The 19,565-nt window shown below is 45.5% G+C and overlaps 1 protein-coding gene across 1 annotated transcript; it reads left to right on the top strand.

Moving 5' to 3' along the window:
- Positions 1–463: 463 nt before the first annotated feature.
- Positions 464–16,954, top strand: ADAMTS13 (ADAM metallopeptidase with thrombospondin type 1 motif 13; the record flags this gene model as incomplete). Its single annotated transcript, XM_080355748.1, has 27 exons — positions 464–538; positions 849–915; positions 1,754–2,037; positions 2,237–2,378; positions 2,751–2,890; positions 3,660–3,743; positions 3,829–3,953; positions 4,675–4,821; positions 5,148–5,282; positions 5,823–5,973; positions 6,426–6,530; positions 6,975–7,126; positions 7,229–7,292; positions 7,842–7,968; positions 8,174–8,322; positions 9,641–9,761; positions 10,318–10,398; positions 10,671–10,852; positions 11,262–11,397; positions 12,564–12,665; positions 13,216–13,345; positions 13,850–14,054; positions 14,538–14,844; positions 15,195–15,341; positions 15,808–15,984; positions 16,331–16,512; positions 16,796–16,954. 27 exons carry the CDS (start codon positions 464–466, stop codon positions 16,952–16,954), a joined length of 3,876 nt encoding a protein of 1,291 aa, XP_080211874.1.
- Positions 16,955–19,565: the final 2,611 nt, after the last annotated feature.

Below are 19,565 nucleotides of genomic sequence, written 5' to 3' on the forward strand. Positions count from 1 at the left end.
CCGGCAAAGGGAGGGGTTATGTAAATAGTTTATGTTTAACGCATTCACTAAGCGGTAGAAACAAATGAATATGCAACAGGCGCGTGTAATACTGAGAAGCGCGAATCACGCTGGATTAGAGGAGCGACCCTGTAATGAAAGCTCTGCCTTTTAACACCTTCCAAACAGCGCTAAAGAGTCTTTTTGCCGGCTCGTCGGTGTCAGTCTGGCTCCACGCTCCCTATCGCCGCGCTCTTTGGCTGCAGCGAAGCTGCAAACGTTGCGCAAACCCTCCTCCCTCCCTCCAGCTGTTCCTGTAAAGCCTCCGGCTGCAGGACATTCCCCCGGCTGCCCCTCTCCCAGAGCCTCAGCTCCCCTGTTTGCTCAGACCCCTTCCGCTCCACGTGATGCTTCGGGCCAAAACTCGGCTTAATCACCCCTGGGCCGGCGCTGAGTCCGCAGCGCTGGTTGCGACTCCTCCAGCATGATCGTCAGCTTGACGCTCCGGGCGCTCATGATGCTCCCCTTGGGGTTCTGCTGGCCGTCGGCTTTCCAAGAGGTGAGTTTGACCTCCAGAAAATGCAGTTTCCAGGAAGACTTTTTTAATTTCTAGGAAAAAAAGAGAAGAGACGACACAACGTGTTCTAAGCCAGACTCCATCCAGCCTCACTAATCAAGAAGATAAAGCTGTTTCCTCTGGGTGGCTGTTGTGCAGGCCATGCTTAGCGCAAAATAAAGCCATGAGAACTTGGCGTCGGTACTTGTTGAGTTGTTCGCTGGCGTTCCTTCCAGGTTAGGTTCAGTTAACTGATGGTTTTGTATCCATTTGTTTTTCTTAAAAAAATGTGAGGCTATTCTTCTTCTTGCAGAAATTTCTCGGCGCTTTGGATGCAGAAGATGTTTTCTCTTATTTTGGAAGCAGCTCAGTGTCTGATGGTACGCAGGGCTCCTTCTTGGGTCTTGGAACACGTCTGTCAGTTTATTTCTAATCCTGTACATTCGATAATACTAAGAACACTTATTAATGAACCTCGATCTGACAAGCATTTAGCGTTTCTGACTCACATTACTCAGTGAAGCAATCCGTGTTTCAGTGTGAAAGCGGTTGAAGAACTGGGTCAGTATTTAACATCTGTTGAAGGAGATATGATAAATCTTTTTGCACATTTCTCCTGCGGTCCTTGTTCTCCGTATTGGTATTTTTCTATGGAATTAACAGAACCAGGTCTTCTGAGTGGGCAGCTTTGGACTAAGAATAGCTTTAAATGCACTTGATAATTTTTTTTTTTTTGTTTTAAATAAACACGTGGAGAGACTGATATTCTGGGTCTGGATTGATGGTAGTTTAGAATAAAGATACATTTTAAATTCTCAAATCCTTAAAGCGAGGATGTTGTCTGCTTGTGAGCTCACCTAGTGCTCATCCCTGTCTGGATTATGATAATTCTCACTCAGTAATACTGAACATCTGAGGAAGTAAGACTGTCTCAGCCTTTGTTAAATGAACCGTTCTCCTTATCGAGAGAGCAAAAACACCAATAAATCAGGAGCCAGTTTCATAGCTGTTGTCTGTTCCCAATCAGATTATCCTCACTTTGGAGCATATGAGAGCATAGAAGTTCTTTGACTGTTGTTGTGATGACCCTGAAAGGCCACAGTTGTCATTTAGAGAGTATTTTTTTTCCTAGGAAGATAGATCACTACATTTGTTTCCTGTGTATCATCATTCCTCTTAACTGCTCCTCTTGTTCTGATCTGATTTCATTTCTTTCAGTACCTGAGTTTGTTGTTGCTGAGCCAACTTGCCCTTGTAAAGAAGAGCAGAATGGGCTGACGTCCTGTCGCGTTCAACATTGCTCCATTGAGGCCTGGGGAGAACTCTACACCTTTGAGTTTCTTGAGGACCATGCCCTCCTTTCCTCTTCCTTTGTGAGCAAGCAAGTGGTGAACTCTTCCTTTGCCTTACTGAAGCGATTCTCGGGCAACTGCTTTGCAGGTGGAAATTCTCTGCAGCCTCCTGGGGCGAAGTGTAGAGTCACGTACTGTGAAGGGCAGCTGGTGAGTATGTGCTGAACTCATTCTCACAAGCGTTTCCAGCCTTTGCGTGTTTGCAGCTTGATGCACCGAACACGTGTGAACCATCCATTTAATAAATCTGAGCAGTACAAAGGAGGAACAGGAAGGATATGGCACACAGTTCTCCATTGGTAGTAAATGTATTTGGAATAACTCAGAGATGGAATTTCCTCTCCTTTAGCAAGGAGTCGTCATTGCAGATGAGGAAAAGATTCATATCAGGCCTGTCAGAAGCAAAGATTTGGCCCTGCTGAAGGACCTTGGCTTCTCCAGACCCCACATTCTCTTCAGAAGTGCCTCAAGAGAGGAAAATACAGCAAGAGGTAACGTACGTGGAGAGGAATCCCTGTTCGTTCTGCTTGGGAAAGCATCTCCTGGTAGCGGCATTGGTTGAATGAGCTCAAAGGAAAAATCTGCACCCACAAACATACGAACATACTTGATAGATGTCCCTCACCTCACTGAGGTGTTACTAGTGTGTTTTCATTTAGGTATTTGTTCTTTTGTTAGCGTGTGTTATTAAGGATGCTGCCAAGGGAAAGGAACCAACAGAAATGGGAAACCTGAGCAAGCAACTGGAGGAGTGGTCTTCCAGCTGGTTATTTTAGTTCTTCAGGATCTGTAGGGAGTGGATCTGTAGGACTTTTTAAGTTGTCTTGCATTTTAATCTCCCCACATCCCTTTGTGCTGCTCAGCAGGGCGGTTTCCTTCTCGCCTGCAGAAGAGGGCTGAGGGAGCTGTCAAACATCTGGAGCTGATGGTCGTAGCAGGTCCAGATGTTTACTTGTACCACAAAGAGGACACGGAGCGATATATTCTTGCCAACCTGAACATCGTGAGTAGCTTTCTGTTTGGACTGTTGTCCCGGTGTCAGAGCTCGTGGTGTCACAAGCAGACGTACCTCTGTGGGTGCATTTTTTGAGGTGGTTGTGGTTACGTGCTCCCCATATGGAGCTCATGTGCAGGGTGTTCCGCTCTGCTTCTCTTGGCACTACATGGCAAGTTGTCCTTTGTACAAGGAAAAGTGAATCTTAGAAGCTCTTGGGTTGTAGTTTAAAGCCCATATAGAAAATATCTCTCTTCATTTTATTACTAATATTGTTGTATGTCAGATACAGTAGCAAGAGCTTTATCACCAGAGCCTTATCCAGCCCCTGGTGCTTTCGGTGAGTTCGAGCAAGATCCACTCAATTAATCTTACATTTCACATTTCAACATTTTATTTCTATTACATAATTTCTCTAAATGTCTCCCTTTGCTATTGTTAAGAATTTGTTTATGCATTTTCTCTGTGTGCGTATTGCAAAAAAGTGTTTAGCATTCGCTCTCCTACCCCATGAAACTGTTTTCCCTGCAGGTTCTTGCTGCAGGGTTTCTCTTTGCTTCGAAATATCTGACAAGTCTAACAACAGTTCTCATCTGTTGACAGATTTATTTACATTTGTAGCACATACTTTAATGTTGTGCTTCCCTGTGATTTTATAATTGCCCTTTATGGTTACCAGGTGTGTTCCCTTTGTAGCAAACACAGCCCAGTTTTGGGGAACAGGCAGTGGGAGTCACTGTGGTGCCGCCTTTACTGAATCCTTTCTGTCTCTTAACAGGGGGCAGAGCTGCTGAGAGATGCCTCGCTGGGTGCTCATTTCAGGGTTCACCTTATGCAAATGCTGGTTTTGAGAGAACCAGAGGTAAGCAGGGAGGACTACGTTCAAGTGTTGTCCAAGGGGTTGCTAGAAGCTGGATGAAACGTGCCACCATGTGCCTTCACTCTAGGCAGAGGTGAACATCACCACAAATATCACCTCCTCGCTGATCAGCGTTTGTGAGTGGAGCAAGAAGGTCAATCCCCAGAATGACTCTGACCCCCAGCACGCTGACATTGTCCTCTACATCACCAGGTACTGAGGGTCCCCTGCCCTGGGAGGGGATGGGGACAGGGCTGATGGCACCCTAGTGAACACAGTGATTTACACCAGCTCTTCCAGCAGCATCACAGGATCTTTCGAAGTGGATTGATTCTCCTGTTTGGGGTTGATCTCCTGCCCTGGTGTGATGCAGTTGGTCAGAACTGCTGTGTCTTCAGTTGCTGAAGGAACTGGAATGTTCCCCAAGCACTGACCAGCACAGCCAAACCCACCACAGCTTGTTGTGGGCAGAAAAGTCAAACAGTAACTGGAAGTGAAGACCCACTGGTCTTTTCTGTGGAAGATTTCTAGTGCTGCTCTGACTCAGACATTTTGTCTGACTTTCAGTCTCCTTGGCTAAATTTGTCAAGGCTGAATTTTTCTTACATGTAATGGCTTTGTTTTGGGGCTCTTTCCTCAAAGAGATGATGATGATACTGCTCTGCGAATAGGGTTAGGTCATTTTATTCTGTTCTGCTTGTCTTGGCTCATGGGGACTTTTTAATGAAGAATCACCACAAATTTTGAGCAGTGGATGTTCGTGGGACCCTACTGCTATGATCTTGCCCCAGGGAGCTCCATGTGTCAAAAGCAATGTTAGGTAGCTGGCAAAGTTAGATGAGGAAGTTGCCAATAAATTCAGTTGAATGTCTAGACCTGACTTTATTGGCTGCAATGGTTCTTCGCTCTTTCCTCTGTATCTGTCTCCCTTTAGGTTTGACTTGGAGTTGCCTGATGGGAACAAGGAGCTACGTGGAGTAACGCAGTTAGGGGGAGTCTGCTCCTCCTTCTGGAGCTGTGTTATTACCCAGGACACCGGCTTTGACCTTGGAATCACTATAGCCCACGAGATTGGGCACAGGTCAGCAGGAAAGCCCCAGAGCAGCCCAGTATGTTTTATACGGGTAAAAATGTTCCCCGGTTTACAGGATTCAGAAGGAAAAGGATCTCTTGGCATAACAGGGGGTTTCCTATAGATTACTCAAAACTTTTGCAAAGAATTCCTTGCCATTCTTGTATTCCCGCATGCTCTGTGATAATTAGAAGCTGCAAAGAGGAGATAAAACCTTTGTGAGAGGAGTAGAAGGAAAGGCTGCAGGGAGAGCTCAGCCCTTGCTCTGAGAGGCTCTGAGGGAACCCAGCCTCGAGGTTTCTTCTCCTCAGGGGACTGTGCTGCTTCTCTTACAGTCTGGGGATCCCCCATGACGGTGAGGGGAACCGGTGCAGCAGCAGTGGGTACATCATGGGGTCAGCAGGAAACCACAACAGCATCGACCTCACCTGGTCGCAGTGCAGCCGGGAGGAGTTCCTGGCCTTTGTCAGGTAAGGGAACGGTCCAGGTCTACGTGCCCCTGCGGGAGCGTTTCCCTGTGCTGGGAGCTTGGGAGAGGGCAGGCAATGACAGGGAATAAATTAGGACATTCTTGGAAAACGAGGAACTGTTATGTATTTCTTATCACTTGTGTCTGTTGCTGAGGTTAAACCCAGTTTTTGCTTCAGCTATCTGGAAATGACTTTGGTTGGTGACTAACGTGCTTGGGCTGTGTTGAACTTCTCAGACACTAGCTCAGCCTGAGAATTTTATTTAAAATGTCGGAGCATCTAGATTTAAAGAAGCATTGCGGGCTGTGAGCTGGCTGGGTGAAGAGCAGGAATGGGTTTCTGTTATGAATTCAGCAGCAGGGAACTGCGAGAATCTCCAGGCAGCTGCTGCAACTAAATCCATCACAGCCCACAGTAAGCATGTGTTGTCTGGGAAAGCAACAGCCAACTCCCTAAATGAAACTCAGCACAAGTTTGCAAACATGTCGTTGTCCTTACTGCCCGCAGCTGGGAAAGTGATATTTCTTATGTTTCTATCAGCACAGGCCAAACAAACTGCTTAAATGACCTGCCGGACATGGACGGCAGCATCCCTGGATGGAAGCCCGGGTTGTATTACGGAGCAGATGAGCAGTGTAAAATAGCCTTTGGGAGCCTTGCCACAGCGTGCACCTTTGCTGACAGCAATGTTGTAGGTAGAAGGTTTGTCTGGCTTGCTAGGGGCAGCAGGGAAATGTTCTGGCACCAAGATTCAGGAAAAGGGACCTGGGGGCATTTTTATTATAAAGGGATGGAAGGTGCTTTCCTGGCACAGACTTCTTGGCAAAGAACAAACCTTCAAAGGCTTTTAAAAAATGCTTCCATCACCTTTTAAGGTTTGCACGGTACCCAAAGACCTCTGTCCAAACTGGGGCCTGGCGGTGCTGGGTGCACCTACGCGAGGTCCCGTCTTAGGGAGCTGTAGTTCATTGGATTCCTTCAGCTAACAGAGGGAGAAACGAAGGGTCTTGTTTGCACCGTTGGGTACCTGTGGGGAAACCAAACGTCTGTGATACATGCCATTTAGACTGAGCAGCTTTTGGGACTGCGGTGTTGATGAGCCCAAGTGATTCCCTGAACTCCCTGATTTTCTTGTCACACCAGGACGTATGTGAAGTTCTCTCATGCCACGTACAACCGGGAGATGAATCCAGCTGTACTCGGCTTCTTGTTCCCCTCTTGGATGGTACTGAGTGTGGAATCAACAAGGTAAGGAGGCTGATGATCAGAAGTGGGTGTGGATGCTGTGGAGCTCATTGGACAGCAAGACACCGTTGGTGGCCGGAGGGGACTCACTGTCCCTCAGCCAGAGACTCCAGTTCACAAACTGGTACCAGCTGATCTTGCTGTTTCCACCTTGTCTGCATTTCTGGAGTTGCTTTGCAGTTCTATAGCCTGATATCTGAGCTCTCCTCCAAGGCTTTCTGTCTGAAATGACCTATCAACTCTTTGTTTTAACCCCAGCCTCACGTTAGACCATAATTAGGAAGGGGACTATGCTAGGCTTTTGTGGGAAGGTACCTCATTCATCTTGGGATTCTTTGTTACAGTCTGGCCTGCAAAAAGATGGGGTCTTGTGCCGCCCTTGTAGATCCCAGCCCTGCTGGGTTCACTCTGGTTCCTGCTGCCAATTTTCTATGTTCTTTGTCTTAGTGGTGCTCCAAGGGCCAGTGCAGCTCTCTGGAAGAACTGAACCCCATGGCTGTCGTCCATGGGCAGTGGTCGGTCTGGAGCCCCTTCTCCTCCTGCTCCCGCAGCTGCGGAGGTGGAGTTGTGCTGCGGCAGCGGTTCTGCAACAACCCCAGGTGAGGGCTGGGGAGATGGCGGTGCCTCGTGGCTGATTGAGTCCTGCTCTTTGCTTGGGACAAACCTGCCTCTGAGTTCTTCTCTTTTCCTGTCATCTCCAGGCCTGCTTTTGGGGGGCAGGAATGCCGTGGCGCCAGCATCCAGGTGGAGATGTGCAATACTCAGGTAGTGGAGCTCATCACATCTTCTGAGCTTGTTTTCTTAGTGCTGTTTAGCCCTTGGAGAGCAGTGTGGTTTGGGACCGCGCTTCTCACAGCTGACTGCTCTGGGAAGGAGGACTAAAGATGTGGCGTGCAGCCTCCGTCTGTCTGACAACAGGAGAGGCGTTTGTCCCACTGTGTCTAAAGACAGCAGGATTATTCAATCGCATTGTTCATGTGTAATGAAGCATTTTCTCTATGCCTTCACAACAGGACAGACACTGAGAAAATAGTGACACACTTAATGATAGTTTTCTTCAGAGGGACATTCTTATATTGTTCCTATTTCCCTTATCCATTTATTTTGTATAAATAGCACAGATATCAGCTTCCAAACACAATTCTCTGCGTATCCCGCAGCCTTCCTTTAAATTGGTTTTCTTTATTCGCAGTTGTTTTGATGTTTTACTTATCAGACACCATTTCCTGCCTTTAGCTAATGGGTAAAATGCTTTTGGGATTCTGTGCTCAGTAACTGCCTTTCGCTACCCATATGCTTCTCTCTGGGATATAGGCCTGTTCAATGACCCAGCAGGACTTTATGGCTGAACAATGTGCAGCAACAAATTTAAAGCCGCTGTATCTCACTGGAGAAGAACCATCCTTTTATAACTGGACTTCTGCTGTTGGCTTTGCCAAAGGTAAGGACGGGCTGAGAAACCGTGGTTTCCCTGTGAAAATGGACCTGTCTGCACTTCGATGCCAAAAAGCTATTGCATTGATTATTTTTCACGTGAAACCTAGATAAACTTTTTGTCAGTTCCTTTTGATTTCTTCCCATTGTTTAACGGTCAGCCCGTGCCTTTCTGAAAGAGTGAAACTCCTTTCTTCTCCTGCCTCCTCCAGGGGACATGCTGTGCAAGCACATGTGCAGGGCTGTTGGGAACGAATTTATGGTGAGCCGCGAGGGCAGTTTCATTGATGGAACGAGATGTGAGCAGGATGAGTCCGAGCGCCGCGGGGCTTTCAATCTGTGTGTAACCGGAACCTGCAGAGTAAGTGACTGGTGAATCCAGGTGAACCTCTGACACATCAACTGCCCCAAAGGAATCAGTTTGCTTAAAGCAGGGGAAAAGAAAACAGTGTCGCAAACAGCAGAGCGAGCTTGTCTTAAAAGAAGAGAGTTTTGTTCTTAGCTTATTGGATGGAGTCCAACCAATCTACTGTTCTGTCAGTGCATCCAATGCCAATGCCCTCCAGATAAGGCACCCTGCTAATTATGCAGTAAGTACATAAGGCTATTCATCCCTGCTTCAAGAAGCAATTGGTTTATGTGTTTGCTGAGGAGACATCATTAGCCGTTCACTTTGCATGGTATAAATAGCCCTACAAAATTCTGACTCTGTTGGAGAAAAGTTCCGTGATTTGAGCACACCGGGGCAGTGGCAAAACAAGGAGTAAAACCTGGGAATTGTAAGTTGACAAACTGATTGTTGAATCATCATGAATCAAAACTTTCGGGTTTTTTTTCTGGATTGGACGTGAGAAAGGCATTTGAACGTGAAGGCATGATGAACGTGAATAAAACTCCCCCGCACTGTCTGCATTTTAGTAACTGCTCAATGCTGACCTGGTTGCATGTTTTCTGTTGTTTCTTTATGTTCCCAGAATACACTTTTAAAATTTTATGGTTTTCTCATTATCCTGGTGTTCACAATGCTTTGTAATGCATTTCCACCTAATGAACAGCAGAGGGTGTAGGCATAAGCTGTTCTGATTGCCGCTGTTCTGTGATAAATATGTATGTTATGGCAGCATCCAAAGCCTGGGATCAGTGCCTCTAGCATAAATTCAGCAGTTGCACATGTTTTGCCGCTAAGCCTGCTGAGATCCTCCTGTAGCTTTGTGTAAATCAGTCTTGTTCGTGGGAATGAGGATAGAATCTCTTCTCTGAGCTCCATGGGATTGAAGGCCAGGCTGAAGGATGTGAGCGAGGTTTGGGTTTGGGGCTTAGGGAGCTAAAGATTCCTTTCGAACCTGCCATTCATGTTTAAAGTTCTCCTGGGCATTTTTTTGGCTCCCCCTCCAGAAAGAGTCTGTAGAAGAGAGGGAGTGCAGAGCTTTTGGTTTAGGTCACAGGAGAAAACTTTTTGGGCTGCTTCTTATGGGAAAGAAATTGCCAGACAATTAATGAAACTTGTGCTCTCACCTAAAACTGCTGTGCAGTGGTAGGTCTAGGTACAAATGCATCTTCGTCTATCTAATTTAATTACAAATGAAAAAGGTGGTTTGAGGAATTCAGGCAATATTGCTTTGATTCACTTGTTTTCCTCTCGGAATAGGCAAGTTCTTGACAGACTCTCCTCTGCTCAGGCATTCGGCTGTGATGGCCAGATGGATTCCAAGAAGATAATGGACTCTTGCAGGGTGTGTGGGGGTGATAATACCACTTGCACCAAAGTGAGCGGATCTTACACAGAAGGAAAAGCTAAAGGTGTGTGGTCCTCGCCCTCAGGCTCAACATTACGGTGCTGTTTATATCCTGCATACTTGTACGTGTATTCAGCGTTCTTAATCTTCTGTATGTGACTTCTTGTTTCTGCTCCTGCTTGATTTTATTTGGTGGAGGATATGGTGATGGAGCTTGGGTAGGCAACAGAGAAGGCAGCCAAGAGCTGTAGCGGGGAGGTAGCTGTTGTGCAGGAAGAGTTTTGGTCATAGTTCTCTGGACACGGACCAGAAATGTAATCACTTGGGAAATCCAGCAAATGATTGAGAGCTGAGGACAGTGTCAGATGCTTCCTGAGATGTTAAACATCCGTCTGGGAACTGATCTGGCCCTTGCAGAATCACATATAGATACTAGCAGGGAAAATAAAAAGAACAAGAGAAAGAGGAGAACAGGACACAGAATTGGGTTCAGTTTTATTTGTGTAATCACACCAAGCTGATAGAGCTAAGGTCAGTGTGAATTTAGCCTGCTGGTCATAGCTGTCACATCCTTAATTTTTTTATATTAGCTGTATAACCTTTTCTTTCCATCCTTCCAGAGTACGTTACATTTCTCTCCCTGCCTTACAACACCACCTTGGTCCATGTTACCAATCGGAGACCACTCTTCACACATTTGGGTGAGTTGAATGAAAAGGAGAGGAAGGACAATAAGGCAGGGCTAAAACAGCTTGTGAAAACACGAAAATGGAACGTGGGAGGAAATTTCTTGATATTGCAATTTGTTTGTGGGATGCTTTCCAATGGGAAGTGATGGACGCCATGGTCTTTGGGAGGCTTGACTTATATCAAACTGGTTTCTAGCAAACAGGGAGTCTGTAGCTGCCAGCACCGGGGTATTCTGGTGAGCACATGTTATCTCTTAACCTCACTGCTGCTTTTGCTCCTCTAGCTGTTAAGATGAAAGAAGAGTATGTGGTGGCTGGAAAAGGAAAAATCTCCCAGAATGTCACCTACCCGTCAGTTCTGGAAGACATCCAGATCATATACAAAGTGTTTCTCACCGAGGACAACCTGCCAAGCCTGGAGGAAATCCATGTGGATGGGCCAACTCAAGAAGAAATTGAAATACAGGTAAATTCAAATAGCAGAGTTGGAAATGGGCCAGTCGGGACTGGCCAGGCTGAGTTTGAGTAGCTCTGCTGCGGTGCAGAATCCAGGTGTTGTCCAGGGCCACTGGAGATGGTGTTCACTAAGAGTGTTGCTCTTCTTGGGAAGGGCTGAGGGTTGGCTGCCTACAGGCCTTCTGCAGGTCTGGGAGATGAGCTTACTGACTTAAACCTTTCCCTTGGCTTAATCTTTTTGTCAGTGCTCTGTGCGCAGAATTCGCAGTGAGTACTCTGAGTGCACCTGGCAAGAACTGAGGGTCATAGCATTGAGGTTCAGGGCTGGATGGAAAAGGGGGACCAGCTTCTCTTATCTCCATCCTAAGAAATGAGTCAGAGTTGATTTGTGCATTGACCACAACTTTTTCCTTCCCCAGGTCTATCGAAGGTATGCAAAAGAATATGGCAATGCCACCAACCCAGACATCACCTTCAGCTACTTTGTCCCCAAAGAGAATCTGACCTATGTGTGGATTCCTCAGCGGGGGCCGTGTTCGGTGACCTGTGGGGAAGGTGAGGCTGCAATACTCAGTCTTTCTGCCCAGATCTCTGTGAAAAGTAATTCTAGTTATGCTGGCTGGTAGTCACCAAGATCCTGACCCCACGGGCTCTTCTGGGCTGACTGAGAGAAATGTGTCATCAATAATAGATACTTGGTTAGAACTTATTAAACAACTGGGCTGAATTTAATAGCAAATTGCTGAAAGTGAGCTGCAGTTAACAGTGTTAAACTGAACCAAAGAAAAGCGTGGTACAGCTGTTGAATTAAATTAGCAAACCAGCAAATGAGCTGAATCATCAAAATGATAGTGAAAATGTTTGATCGTGAAGAGGATTTTTAAATAGGGTTTAACTGAACTTTTGGTTTTAAGACTAAATAATTTTGTCAGATGTTTCAGTTATTGAAGACTGTAATTTGAAGTTGGCTAAACATCAAAAGTCTGAGACCAAAGTGGTGTCTAACTAAAGCCTCAGAGCTAATTATGAAACTTCCTTCTTAGAATTCTATTCCTGTGCCATGGCTAATCCTTTCTGTCTCCCTGAAGAAACTGTAATGCAGATTGTGACAGATCACTCTGGTAGACGGTCTGACATCTTGTTTACCAGATAATACAGATGACACTCGCAAGCCTCTCAAGATTTTTATGACAAGGATTGAGAAAATACATTAATGAATACTTATGGAAGTCAAGCTATAGGACTAGTTATGTCTGGAGAGCTTTTCTCCAGCAGATTCCTCAGGTGAACCGGTTGCCGAAAGCCTGAAGTAAAGAACTTGAAACACTCTAGGGCCTCCCAACTAATGCAGTCAAAGGGGAAATAATCTGGGACTTAAAATAACAGAAAGTTGAAAATCTGAGCTGAAATTGCATCGTGAGCTCCAAGTGATGCTCAGGCCCTTCTTGCCAACAGACATTATTTGAAAACAAGGAGAGGAGTGAAAAGATAACATTGCTGATTGATTCTTGACATTTGCTTCTCAGGCTTATGCTCTTCGAGGTGCAGGAATGCTGGTCTCTCTTTGTGGGAGCTCATTCACTGCAAAGGAGACTCATTACAGCTTTGCTTGTAAATTTTTTAAGCTGGATTTTCACCTGCTTTGCCCGTTAGGTTCAATATTGTTAAAAATCTTGTTTAGAGCTGTAGTTCATGAATATTTCAGTTCTTGTGTGCCACAGGCACTACAAGTCTGCAGTTTCTCTCCCAGTACCCCAGTGTAGTTGTGGATGTTGATGATCCCTTGGAGGACATTGGCACGCTGCTCTCTGGGTACAAAGGTTGTGAGATGATATTATGTGATTAGTTCTGCAGAACATCGTCTAAAAATGGCTGGCTGCTAGGACTTATGTTCAGCAACCTGCCCCTCATCAGTGAGACATCAAGATCACAGAAGTAATTTGGACCAAATTGCGATTCATATCCTTGCTCTTGCGAGCGGCCAGTTTAGAGCGATCTTCCAATTTTGTCAGCAGATTATCTGTTAAACTTCTGATCTTCGGGGTTGTTCATCTTGGAAAGTCACTTTAAAACTCTTGAGGAAAAGTTGTATCAGAAATAAGGGATTTGTGTGTTTCTAGAAAGGCTGTATTCCCAAATATGTCATTTTCCCCACATAGATAATTTGGGTAAAGCAAAATGTGTTCCAGTTGTGGGGATGAGTGCATTAAGCGTGCCTGGGGCTTGGGCAGAGTTTGCTTGTTCTGCACACACAGGTGCAGCTGGCACCGCTTGGCTTATTTTCATAGAACGTCCTCAGTTGGAAGGGACCCACAATGATAATTTTCCAACCCTTGCACACGTGCCATGCAGTAATATCTCTTCCCATCCTAGGTGAGAGGCAGCTACAGTACGTATGTGTGGCTTTTGACACCAAAGAAGAAACCCAAGAAGAAAACTGTCATCCAGTGCCAAAGCCGGAGAGCAGGATGGAAATCTGCGATCTCAGACCCTGCCCGCCAAGGTAAGGCAGTTACCAGGAGACGAGGGGGCACTGAGAGGCCTTTCCTTCCTCTCTCTGTCTCCAGGGACGTGGTAAAGTAGGGGTCAAGCTACTCTGAGGATGTTATCTTCCTCTCCTCTGCTTTGAAAGCACAGCCAGCTGCAAAAACAGTAGCACTGATCCATGCTTGGCAAACTAGCTGAGAGTCTTTCCTGGGCTGGTATATTCCCAGGCAGAACTAAGTGAAGTCTTTGGAGTTTGAGTCCAGGGGAAAGCTGGAAAACTCTTGATCCCTCATTACCTTGGGGAAGCAGAAACAAATCCATAACTGCAAAAGGTAGTGACACATTTGCCAGCTGTCTTGTAAGTACTGTAGGAAGCAAAGTGTCTGAGGGGTGAAGAAAGCTGCTGAGAAGCAGAAGGGGGGAAGGATGAGGGAGCTGCAGTGCGTTTTCTGCAGTGAGAGGCAGTAGAGGGTGGGGATTCATCACTAACTTGATTTTTCTCCTCCTTGTCCTCTGTCAGATGGAAGGTAACTCCAGCTGGCCCCTGTTCCTCCAGCTGTGGGCTTGGCTTAGCTGTTCAGCTGGTCACCTGTGTGCAGATTCACCAAGGCAAGGAGATGTTGCTGGAGGAGCGTTTGTGTCCTGTGGCAGAGAAGCCCCTTACCAGTGTCCCCTGTGTCATCCGAATGTGCTCTTATGAATGGAGCTTTAGCGAGTGGACAGAGGTACCTCCTCCTGTTCAGATGCAGCACTTGGTGTCTAGTGCAGTGGTTTTATTCCCGTTCACTTCCCTAAGGCAGGCAGTGGAGAAATACCACCTCCACCTTGTGCATTTACTTCCCACAGAAATGCTAAACTGTTTCTAGGGATGTGTTTTCTATCCTTTCCACTGTCCAATGTTTAGCAGGCGTAGGTTTGCTTCTCATGCTTCTCAGCTCAGGTTTTGGCCGCAGTTTGAAGATGGTCCTTGACATGATTTCTTCTGGAATGCAGATATTTTTGGAGGTTTTGGGAAGTGGTTCCATAATTCAAAGATATAGTTTGGAAGATCCTCTGGGAGGTGGGCCATCAGAGCACTAAAAGGCCAAGTGACAGAACAGCATCAGTGAACAAAAGATCAGCCCCTTGGATCATGCCAATAAATGTATTTATTTATAAACATCAACTGAAACACGTGTAAAAAGGCCTGTGGGTTTCTTCCTCTGCAGTGTTCAACTTCGTGTGGGAATGGCATTCAGACACGGCAGGATTTCTGCCTCAACCCGCTAACCCGTAAGCAGGTGAACCCCGTCTTCTGCAGGCACTTCCCCAAGGCCATTGTGGTACGCGGCTGCTCCACAGGGCCCTGTCCTGAGCAGGCAATGGGGACCGTGTCGCACGGAGCAGGACTGCAGACGGTGACACCAGCCCTGCCGACAACCACCACAACTGCCAAAGAGGCGAGATACAGGGATCTGGATCTTCCTCCATCTGCTGTGCCAGTTGTGCCTGAGGAACAGGCAAAGACCGGTGGAGGTGAGGAGGACACTGCCAAAACGTAGAGATGGTGCTTGCTGCGTGTGGCTGGGTTGTGGTGACCTTGCTGCCATATGGGGACAGGAGCATGGGTTAGGAGGGACACCATGCTGTTCCTTCCAGCAAGCCATGACCTGTCCATGTTACCTCAGCTCAGAACAAAAACTCCCTTCCGTGGGCTTCCCAAAGCTCTTCTGACTCAGGACAACTTGGTGCAATAGCTGACTCTTCCCATGTATTATGTGGACAACATGCTGTTGGCACTTGTCTTGTTCACTGTGCCATGGGAACTGTGTTTCAGCAGTTCTGCGTCCTTCTGGAAGTGTTTCTCATCTGTGTCTGCTGTGCAGGTGTCTGTGGAAAGCTCTTTCTTAATGCCACCGGGGTCATCAACATGACGGGTGTCGAGAGCAGCGACTGCACGGTGGCCATCGGACGTCCCCTTGGGGAGGAGATAACGCTCCGTGTCCTGGAGAGCTCCCTCAACTGCAGCGCAGGTACCACCCAGGGTGTGCTGGGGACGAAACTGGCCCTTTTGGGAAACCTGCACCTCATTTGCCCGTGTGCTTTTGGTGTCCTGAACGGTTCTTGTTGCCTTGGAACCTGTGTAACCTCTGCAATGACTTTACAAGTTTTTCTGTCCCACCAAGTCTTTGCCAGGTAGGGCTAAATGACATTGATGTCTTTCCTTCCCATACATAATGGACTCTCACCTCTTTTGTTGATAGATATTGGTTGAAATGAGTTTATGGGGTGAAAGAAACTGCTTGTTTTGACTCTTTCTGTGTAGCCTCCTGCTGGAATCAGTACAGTCAGATGAGTTAACCAGACTGTTTTCATGACAGATTTTGATAAGATAGGGACAAGATGCAGGAATTACTTGATTCCAGACCTATGTAAGATAGGTTGTGGCCTTTTACTTAAAGTAAAAATGTTTCTAGTCCCTGTGCTCATCTGTTCCAGGTGAGATAGTGCTATTTTCTGGGCGAATGATGTGGCGGACGGGCTGCAGGAACCTCCCTTTGTCACTGATAAATTCCAGAACGAACACAGTGATTGTGAAACAGCGCGTTTCGCTGCCAGGAAATGGGGTCATTCTTCAGTACAACAGCAGAACTGCAACTAAAAAATATTACCAAGGTATCTTACTGAAAGCTTTGCTATGGCTTTAGATTAAGGCACCCATGACGAGGCCTACAGAGTTCCACAGGTCATGATTGCCTATGGAAATCTATGGAAACCTTGCTTCATTTTTAGCAGATAATAAGCCCCTTCTTGAAGAGTTTTGGAATGAATATTACATGTGGACTACCCCTCTGTTTTAAAGGCAAGCCCGCTGCAGGTGTTTGCTGATGCTCGGAGGTTCCCAGATGAAAATCCTTAGAGAAACTTTTCTGCCTGTGTTTAATTTAAATGATTTCTTTCTTGGAGATGCTGGACACTTCTCTAAAGAATTTTCTCTTCTCCTCCCTTTCCCAACTCTCAGACTGTGACAAGCAGCTGTTTGGTCCCCACGGTGAAATAGTGAATCGTGTGCAATTGCCTGATCAGAGACAAGTAGTGTGTCGGACCTTCATCAACGTGGCTCCTCGGCATCGCATCGCTATCCGTGCCCTAAATATTGACTTGGGCAATGAGAGCAACCAGACACATTTTAATTACATCCTGGTGAGTCAAAACCCTAAAGGGGATGATTTGGATGGAAACGGACCCACCTCCTCATTAGGTATTTGCATCCAGATGCAAAGTCCCATCACAAATCCTAGAGGGTCAGGCTCTGATTTCTGTTAATGTAACTGTGGATGAGCACTACCGACGTCTGCTGTATTTCTTCTAAACTTTTTATAGGGCTGATTTTCCCCCTGAGTGCCCAAACTGCAATCCCCAGTGTTTCGTGGGTACCTCACTTGTAGGCTGCTATGATATAATGGTTTGGTCTTGCTTTATGCAGGTCCGCGATGTAAGCACCATGAAGACGGTGGTGTTCCATGGGAAACAACAATTCTTCTGGCAATCAACAGGAAGCCAAGCTGAAATCGAATTTCATGAGAATATTAAGGATTACCAAACCAGTTTCTGGGCTGAATACTATGCTATTGAGCCCAAATAAAAGGGGCCACGGCCACTGAGTATGGCTGTGGGCCAGTTAGTGACTGCTGCTCATTCACTGCTCGAGGTCACATTTAATCTCTTTGCAAATGCTTCCCCATCTATTAAGCAAAAGCAGTAATACCTACTGATTCCTTTGGGATCTCAGTATTTATAAAGGTTATGTAAAAGACATGTAACTACCAAATATTTAGCAAATAGCCCTCATACAGATTTTCTGTCTGTGTTGATTGGTATTAATGCAGTTTATGTGTCTGCAGTTAGTGACTTGGACTCTGAAGTCTCAAGGTCCTGCTTCTGTAATACACTGTGATCTTTTAGGATAGTCATTTAATTACTCAGTGCCCTGTTACAAACCTCTGTATACCACAAGTAGCCACAATTACGGTTTAGCTGTTAAAGAAATGCCCCTTAAAACTGAGGCCTGTTGAAATTCTGCAATATTATAAAGAAGGCAAAGATGTGTACAAGGAAAAAATGCTAGAACAAGAAGAATAGAGATGTATGAGGACAAGACAGTTTCTTTGCCCAGGAGGGTAGTGCAGCACAAGGAGAGGTCACCCAGAAAAGCTGATGGAACCACCGTCCTTGAACACTGACCAAGGCACAACTGAGCCAGTCAAGCCCTGGTGACAGTTGGCTCTGATGTCTAAATGATATCTAGAGGTTCACTTCCCCACCACCCCTTCTGTGGTTCTACTATTATATATGGTGGTGATATGAGTACTTCTTTTCTATGGGAAAATAAAGTAATTCTGTCTCTTAATGATGGGTTTAGTGCCAAGACTTATTTACACAGATAGTAACAGTAGCTGTGCTATTAATCTGCTTGTATCTTCATCTCACAGGAACTGTGCAGTGAGAGATTGTTGAGACTGCATGATACAAGTTGTAGCAGGAAGAGGTATTTTAGAGCAGTGACAAATAGTCATGTTTGATTTAAATACATTTTTAAGGTGGTTTGTTTTTTTTTTTTTTAATATATTGAGCATTTAATATCTTGAACATTGCACCGTGCTTTGGTCCAAATCTATCATCCTCCTCAAAATCACAATATACTGCTTAAGGGGTCTTTTCCGCACCTGGAGCCTGGCTGGACACATCTGCCCTTGCTCTTCACGCTGGATTCAATAAATGGTTCTGCCTGAGCAGTTTTAACCCTGCTTCTGCTTTCTTTCAGTCGAATTCTCTGACATCTTTTTTACAACCACAAAATCTTATATTTTTTTCTGTCATCCTAGTAGTGTGTGCTTTTTTTTAATTTTAATTTTAATTTTAATTTTAATTTTTTTTTTCAATGTTCTGGTTAAGCCTGGAGTTTTTTGCTTACCAGCCTCCAGATTTACATTCCATTTCTGGAAGGGCTAGAAAGTAGATTCTTGAAGCGAGATCCTCGAGGAGCTGGTTATATCAGGTATCCTGGTGCGGTGCGTGGGTGATGCAGGCACCGGGCCTTCATTTCCTGTCTAACAGGAGATGTTAATGAAAAGACATCCTTTTCTTAATCCTTTTTTTGTAACCTTTTAGCAGATGGGATCTGTCTTCCCACTCTGCTATGGATCCCAGGTCTCACTGTTAAATATTGTTCCAGATCAGCTATGCAGAGTTCCCAGTCTGTGGAGACAAGGCTCTGCTTACTGACTGTATCTCCATGTTAATTTGCAAAAAATGCAGCTGTTGTCTTCATATTAATATTATTTATATTATATATATTATTATTTATATTGCATATATTATTATTTATACTGCATTGCATTTTTTTGGTATTGTTTTAGGTTTGTAAGCTGATTCAAAAGAGTATCTGTGGCTAGGAAGGTTTTTAGCCAGTGGACGCATATCAAAAACGCTTGCTTGTGTTTGCCATCCTTTTAAAAATATGTTTTTAAAATATGTGTATTATCTTATGCTTTTTTAAAAAGTATGTTTATCTATCTTACATTTACTTTGCTCTCAGGGTGTTTTAGGGTAGCCCTGTTGATTAAACAGAGACATACAATGTTAAATGGTATAAACCATGTTGCAAAAAAGCTGGAGTATTTAACAAAGGCTTATAATCTAAATATATCTGAAAGATAATAGCAATAGTTAGAGTAATTTTGGTTGGAAGAGACCCTTAAGATCATTGAGTCCAACCATAACCTAAATCTAGTGCTAAACTATGTCTGAAACCGCAATTACTTTTGCACCAACCTAATAATTTAAGAGAATTGAGGCTGTTTCCCTGTACCATTTGTTTGGATAACAGGTTGCCAACTGGGACACCTCTGCCTTGCAAAGTCCTGCTTCTGTGCTCGTTTCCATGGGAGAAAACCTGATTCCGTCCAGATTAAAGGGAGTGTTTCCCTCATTTTGAGGGCAGAATTTTGTAATAGTGTTCAATTCATGTTAATGCAAAAATTCACACTTATTGAGCACACACCGGATAATGGCACCGCATCGTTCACCGGGGGCAGCGGGACCCCAAGCCCCCGTGAACCCCAGATTCCGTGTCTGCGCAGCTGCTTATGAATATGTACAGAACGGGCTCTGCCCACCCGCCTTTTAATGCGGGTGACATCAAAGCCCTGCCTGCTGCAGGGGGGGACCCACAATGCAATACGCAGGCAGACGTG

This window comes from Nesoenas mayeri (genome assembly GCF_963082525.1).
Source record: "Nesoenas mayeri genome assembly, chromosome: 18".
Taxonomy (NCBI): Eukaryota; Metazoa; Chordata; class Aves; order Columbiformes; family Columbidae; genus Nesoenas; species Nesoenas mayeri.